Consider the following 7,279-nt stretch of genomic DNA (forward strand, 5'->3'; position numbering starts at 1 on the left):
TGTGAAAGAAAAACCCATGATTGATGGATTCTAGGCTCCCAACAGCTCTACCTTCGCAGTGGCAGCGTCCATCTTGAAACCATTGGTGAGCGCAAACCCTGCCATGGCCCATGCTCTGCAACCAAGGTCCACCCTACCGTACTCCCTTGAGCCCCTTCACTACATTGGATGCAAGAGAAACCATGGACGCTTCGTGTGCACTATGGTGTGGTGCGGGGTGGATTTGGACAGAACTTATAGTCCAACATATTATCGAATGATGATCCAAACCCTTGTGTGTCTATTTTTGTAGAAGGACATCCAAAGAAGTTGATTTAGCGAGTACTTTTGGAGAAAAAAAATGTCATTACAATACACCCTCTAGACTTCATGAAAATGGTGTAGAAGTTCCAAAATTGTAATCAACTAAAGTGGGGCCTTGGTTATTCATTTTTAAAATAGTTTTATAATACACCACGGCTCAGTTTGCTTATTATTAGTTGTTCCTTGGCATCATTTTATCTAGATTTACTTCTTTCTTTTATTATAGTATATGAGAACTACTTTAAACTTTATAGTTGTTGTCAAACATTTTATATTGTTTTAGTTACTGCTGTAAAAATTTGATCGAACCCTTCCGTTTTCAAAATTCTTTGGAAAGAATCAAAAGTGCAAACCACCAGAATTCAAACTTTATGACTATTTCAACTTATAGTTATTTAAAGAATTAGGAAATTCATAGAATTTTGAAGTTAATACTTTTGGAAGTTTTAAACTTTCAAACTTTTAGAAATATCAAAAAATCATAGGAGAGAGGAAGCTAAGAGATGTGATAACATGGGCCCACTGTCTACATGTGATAGTAGATATCAATTGGAATAAAATAAACCCGAAAGGTACGTGAGATAAGGAAGCTATGTAGTACTCCCTCCGTTCCTAAATATTTGTTTTTATAGAGATTTCAACAAGCGACTACATACAGAGCAAAATGAATAAATCTACACTCTAAAATATGAGTATATACATCTGTAGGTGGTAGTCCATTTGAAATCTCTAAAAAGACAAATATTTAGAAACAGAGGGAGTAGTACAAAGTATCTCGTTAGTTGTTGGAGAAATCATATTCCTACCTTGCACGTGGTATATCATGCATGCATTCACTCTCCGTCGTTGCTTTGAGATTCGTGTCATACTTAATTATTTTTGGGGAAGTTTGTCTCATTTAAGAGTATTGCATAATGTTTTGTTAGGCTTCTTTATCTTGTTTCATATTGTATCATAACGTTTTGTTGTCTGCCATCAAATCCGTACCGAACCCAACAAATTCTAAAAGAAATAAAAATGTGCTAAACTTCTACCAATGCAATCTCCCTTCCTTCAGTGCGCTGGAAAATTTCGAGAATATTTTTCTTCGCCCTTTGGATATTAATTGGGACAAGTTTAGTAATAAACTGAAATGGATGGCCGGGTAGGCGGGATGAGGAAGCTGTCTATAGTAGTACACATAGATCTCTTGTTGTTGGATGTGTATATATAGGGAGGTATCCCTGCCTATCTATCACACACACAACCATACATAAGTTACTTTCTCTGTCTGCCTCAATCTACTCGATCGACCGACCTTAGCGAGCAGCATGGCGTTGTTCCACGACGACGAGAAGCCTTCTTCTCCGAATAATGCAGGTACAACTAGCTAGCTTAATTCGATATCCCATGTAACTAATTCATAAAGGGAATGGGGTTGTTGATGGAGGATTATATGCATGTGCAGGGAGCAAAGATGGGCTGGTGACCATGGCAATTCCGGCGTACAACAGGAAAGATGTGGGGCTGACCAAGGATACAGTGACGGCGATGGTGGAGATCAGCGCCACATCCTCCGCCGCCATGAGGGAGGGGCTGGACCTGGTGGCGGTGCTGGACGTGAGCGGCAGCATGGGCGGGGACAAGATCGAGAGCGTGAAGAAGGCCCTGCAGTTCGTCATCATGAAGCTCACCCCCGTGGACCGCCTCTCCATCGTCACCTTCGACAGCACCGCCCGCAGCCTCAACCCGCTGCGCTCCATGACGCAGGCTGCCCAGACCGACCTCAAGGCCATCGTCAACCGCCTGGCGGCCGGCGGCGGCACCGACATAAAGGCCGGCCTTGACCTGGGGCTGGCCGTCCTTGCTGGCCGCGTCCACACCGATTCCCGCACCCCCAACATCTTCCTCATGTCCGACGGGCAGACCTCCGGTGACCCCAGGCAAGTGAACCCCGGCGAAGTGGCGGTATACACCTTCGGTTTCGGCGCTGGCACGGACCACAAGCTGCTGAGCGACCTGGCCAAGAAGTCTACTGGCGGGACGTACAGCGCGGTGCCGGACGGGACCAACCTCAGCGCGCCCTTCTCGCAGCTGCTGGGCGGCCTGCTCACGGTGGTGGCACAGGACGTGCAGCTCACGCTCGAGCCCAACAACTCCGATGGCGACCTGGACAAGATGACCGTGGCCCCCGGCACCGACTACACCACCACCACCGACGACAAGAGCGGCCTCATCACCATCAAGTTCGGCACCCTCTTCAGCGGAGAAGCGCGCAAGGTGGCCGTCAACTTCACGCTCAGGGACAGCGACGAGACCGAGGAGTACGACGCCACCTTGGCTGAGGCGCGGCACAGCTACGCCGGGCAGAAGACGCGCCAGCCTCCGGAGAACATCTTGATCGTGCGCACGCCCAACCCAAGCCCTGCCGACCCCTCCACCGCCGGCGCCTCCCAGCGCACGGTGCAGGCCGAGGAGCTGCGCCGGCTGCACGCCAACACGATCGGCGCCGCGAGCCTCCTCGCGGACGCCGAGAAGCTGGAGGAGGCGCGGGACAAGATCATGGACGCGCAGAACGCGGTGGAGGACATCATGCTGGACGACGGGGAGAAGATGGTCAACGCGCTCCGCGCCGAGCTGCTGCAGCTGCTCACCTTCATGGAGTCCCAGGCGCTCTACAACGAGCGCGGGCACCCCTACGCGCTCGCCACCATTGCGTCGCACGGGCGCCAGCGCACTGCTGGTAGGGGCGATGAGGGGGAGGTCATCTCCCTCTACGTCACGCCGCGCATGATCGCCTACCTGGAGCAGGCCAAGAGGTTCGAGGAGAACCCGGAGGAGCCGGTGCCCACCGCCGACGACGACGTCGAGGAGGAGATAAGAAACGACCCCTTCGGCACCATCGCCGCCCCGCTCGCCTTGTACCTCGACACCGCCATACAGGCGCTGCAGTCCATCAAGAAGGTGCTCGCCGGCGCCAGCCAGCGCAAGCGCTGAACCGCGCGCTCGATATATCGTGTGCAACACTTCATATATGTTGTATCCTTGCATTGCATTGCATGTGTTTGTACGTTGGCTTGCATGTAATTTCCCCTTTATCTCTTCCCTGTAAAATTGTAATCCGTGTACCCCGTTTGTTTCAATTAAATAAAAAGAGCGTGTAATTGCTGGAGTTTGATACTTTGACGCTTCACACACATCCTCTATCCTCTATTCTTAAACTAGACCTTAAAGTGCGCGCGTTGCCACTCCATGGTAATAAGGAAATATACTAATACTTAGAACTAAGTCAGGGTGGTTTGAATATTAGAGATATTTTGTATTGATCAGATGGCTTTACATTGTACTCCTTCCGTTCGAAATTACTTGTCTTAAAAATGGATGTATCTAAAATTAAAATACATCTAAATACATCCATTTCTGCGACAAGTATTTCCGAACGAAGGGAGTAAGAATGAATGCATTTATACACACAATGTTAAATTTGAACGGTTCAATGGGAGCATAGTATGCGCGTGCACATGCCAACTGCAAAGTAGTGTGGCAAGACAATGGAAATTTTTTAGAAAGGCTTGGTGTTTGTAGAGACAATTAAGAATAAAACAGTAATCTGATGGCATCAGAAATATTATCATGTCTAATGGAAAGGGGGTGTCAGTCATATTATTGATAAAAAAGAAAATGGAAATGCTATTAATTAAAACTAATAGTGATTGTGGTCCTTTTATTTATCTTAAAAGACTACGTTTGGTATAAGGGTCTGACTATATCACATCTAGATGTGATATAATACATCACATCTAAATATGACATCAACACTCTTTCTGGTCTTTTTTGTTTGTTTGTTGGACTCGAATTGTTTGTTTGTCGAGATCTCCTGCGCCGGAGACTTGTTTGTTTGGTTTTTTCTCCGTGTTGACCGCTAGGTTGTTACGGGTTTTTTGCATAGATTTTTTGCTAGGCCGCGTTTTAGATTGCTACAGGTTGCCAAGTCACTAGGTCGCACAGCTTTTTTTTTAGGGAAGTCGCTACATGCTGCTACACATGGATTGCTAGGTAGCTACAGGTTGCTTGCTAGCTCATTTTTTTTGCGGGCGTTGCTACGTCTTTTTTCCTCACGAACATCTAGAAAAGTTTGTGAATTTAAAAAGCATTGCTGTTGACCAACAAACGTTGACTTTAAAACCCATAAATTTAAATTTAAGATTTTTTTTATAAGTTCACGACTTGAAAAGGTTTGTAATTTGAAAAAAGTTCTTAATAAATTAACAGATTTGGAAAAAGTTCACAACTTGGCAAATGATGCAATTTGAGGAAAAACATGAAATTCAAAAATGTTCATAATGTTTTTGGACAAGGAGTTCACAATTTGAAAGAGGGTTCAAGAAATTTGGAAAAGGTTCATGAATTAAAAAAAAGGAAAAAGTTCATGCAACTGAAAAACATGAAAAGAAAGGAAAATAAATAAAAGGAGGAAGCTAATCGAACCCGTGCTGAAAAAACTGCCCAGAAATAATTACTCTGTTTGTGAGAGCATTCAACTATGTGAAGATGACAACAAGAAAAAACATGGCATTCTATCATTTCATTTGTATAATGCCCCACTCCCTTACGCAAAAGAATATATACTAATATGAGGGCGTCGTTAAGGAAGGAAGTAGACAAAAATGAGATGATGATGGTCCCGGACTACTCTAGGGGGGAGGCGGGCCATTGACTCAAGATTCAACTACAAAATTCAAAGTAGATTCAAGAAACACAAACAAGGTTCTATGCATCTTCTAGTCTGATGGGCACTTAGGGGAACAATATGATCTCTATGGTGCATGTCTTAATTTTGACACTACATGCAAAACAAACAAATACAATCTCCCCTTCTCTCCCTTAATTTGTTGGAATAACTGGGCATGGTCAGAATTATTTGTTTGCATGTGCAACAGTTTAAAATGAAAGTATTGTTGGAAAATCATGTAGCAAAATCGCCCTTGGTGCTCTGATTGCTTGGCCACTGCTTTTCTCTCTACAACAACAATGCGGTCCAGCTGCGTGTCTTTGGAAAAAGGACAAAAAAACACACAAGTGTCACATATTTATGTAGACTTCATGCCTCCGTATCATTGCAACACCACCACTGAAAAATTGAATTTGTGTTCCCAATTAGTTAGCAAACAAAATTTGTGGTTTGAAATTCCTACAATAGGCCAACCGCGTCCTCTCTTGTGTGGAAAACCTACGGACCAGTTGCGAGTTGAGGGTGTGGCTTGTTACTCGGAAGAAAACAACTACATGCTCAGTTTGCGAGTCGAGTGGGGACATGCAACTGTGATAACAACAACAAAAAATGGACCCCAGTTGCGAGCCGAGGGCGGACATGCAACTGTGATAACAACAACAAAAGATGGGCGCAATTGCGAGTCAAGGGTAGGCTTGCAACTAAGATAAAAACAACTATGAGCCCCGTTGCGAGTCGAGGGTGAGATTGCTACTAATGAAATACAACTACATGCCCAATTGCGTGTCAAAGATGGACTTGTAACTAAGACAGAAACAACTATGTGGTCCAGCTGCGGGTCGAGGCTAGTCTTGCAACTAGGATGAAAATAACTATGGGGCCAGTTGTGGGTCAAGGATGGGCTTGCAAGTGGGACACAACGCCTATAGGCAGGTTGCGGAGTTGGGGTGTAGACTTGCAATTGGGACAAAAAACACAACTATGAGGGCAGTAGTATGACTATGATCGGCTTGCAGCTGACGCAAAACAAAGAAAAAAACTATGGGCCCTGTTGTGAGTCGAGGGTGGACTTACAATTAGGGAAAACAACAACGGACCTAGGTGCGAGTCGAGGGTGGACTTGTAACTGGGACAACATAAAAACTATGGCTGCAGTTCCAAGTCGAGTGTGGACTTGCAATTGATATGAAAAACATACTACCGCCAAGTTGCGAGTCGAGGGTGGGCTTGCAACTAGGACAAAACACAGGCTCCAGTTGCGAGTTGAGGGGTGGCTTGCAACTCATACAACTATGAGTTCAGTGGCGTGTCAGGTGTGGACTTGCAACTAGGACAACTATGAAACAGTGAGCCCAGTTGCGACTGAAGGTCAACTTGCAACTGGGATGAAACAAGTTATATGGGTCCAATTGCAAGTCAGGGTGGAGTTGTAACTGGGATAAAAATAAAATACATGCACCAGTTGTGAGTCGTGGGTGGACATGCAACTCGGACAACTACGAGTCAGTTGCGAGTCGAGGATCGATTTGCAACTAGGACAACAACAAAACTACGAGCCCAGTTGTTAGTCAAGGGTGGACTTGCAACTGGGACAACATAAAAACTATGGGCACAGTTGCGAGTCAGGTGTGGACTTGCAACTGAGATAAAACATACCACCGGCCTAGTTGTGAGTCGAGGGTGAGCTTGCAACTAGGACAAATACATGATTTAGTTGTGAGTCGAGGGGTGACTTGCAACTCAGACAACTATGAGTTTTAGTTGCGAGTCAAATGTGGACTTGTAACTCGGACAACTAAGAAACTACGAACCCAGTCGCGACTCAAGGGTCGACTTGCAACTAGGATGAAACAAGTTATGGGTCCAGTTGCGTGTCAAGGCTATACTTGCAACTGGGATAATAACAAAACACATACACCAATTGCGAGTCAAGGGTTGACAACTATGAACCCAGTTGCGAGTCCAGGATGGACTTGCAACTGGAACAACTACAAAATTACGAGCCTAGTTGCGAGTTAAGGGTTGACTTGCAACTATGATGAAACAAACTACGAGATGAGTTACTAATCAATGGTGGGCCTGCAACTGGGCCAAAAGAGTCAACCCTTAGTTGTGAGACTTGGTGGACTTACAATTGACACAAAAAAGTGAGACTCGGTTGCAACTTGAGGATGAACTTGCAACTAATGCAAAAAAAAATCGGGCCCAGTTACGATTCAAAAGAAACATTGAGACCATGTCCCTCGGTAAAAGGACGACCCGGAG

The 7,279-nt window shown here is 45.4% G+C and overlaps 1 protein-coding gene across 1 annotated transcript; it reads left to right on the plus strand.

The window, feature by feature from the left end:
* The first annotated feature begins 1,560 nt into the window (after positions 1-1,560).
* On the plus strand, positions 1,561-3,448 carry LOC119305003 (probable E3 ubiquitin-protein ligase WAVH2). The gene is made up of 2 exons (XM_037581648.1): positions 1,561-1,662; positions 1,751-3,448. Exons 1-2 carry the CDS (start codon positions 1,614-1,616, stop codon positions 3,277-3,279), a joined length of 1,578 nt encoding a protein of 525 aa, XP_037437545.1. The 5' UTR covers positions 1,561-1,613; the 3' UTR covers positions 3,280-3,448.
* Positions 3,449-7,279: the final 3,831 nt, after the last annotated feature.

This window comes from Triticum dicoccoides, chromosome 5B (genome assembly GCF_002162155.2).
Source record: "Triticum dicoccoides isolate Atlit2015 ecotype Zavitan chromosome 5B, WEW_v2.0, whole genome shotgun sequence".
Taxonomy (NCBI): domain Eukaryota; kingdom Viridiplantae; phylum Streptophyta; class Magnoliopsida; order Poales; family Poaceae; genus Triticum; species Triticum dicoccoides.

Excerpts from the sequence above, each read along its gene's own strand:
- LOC119305003 (XM_037581648.1), top strand. The coding sequence starts at position 1,614 with ATGGCGTTGTTCCACGACGACGAGAAGCCTTCTTCTCCGAATAATGCA. Across the intron at positions 1,663-1,750 it reads TTCTTCTCCGAATAATGCAG|GGAGCAAAGATGGGCTGGTG; the intron begins GTACAACTAGCT and ends ATGCATGTGCAG.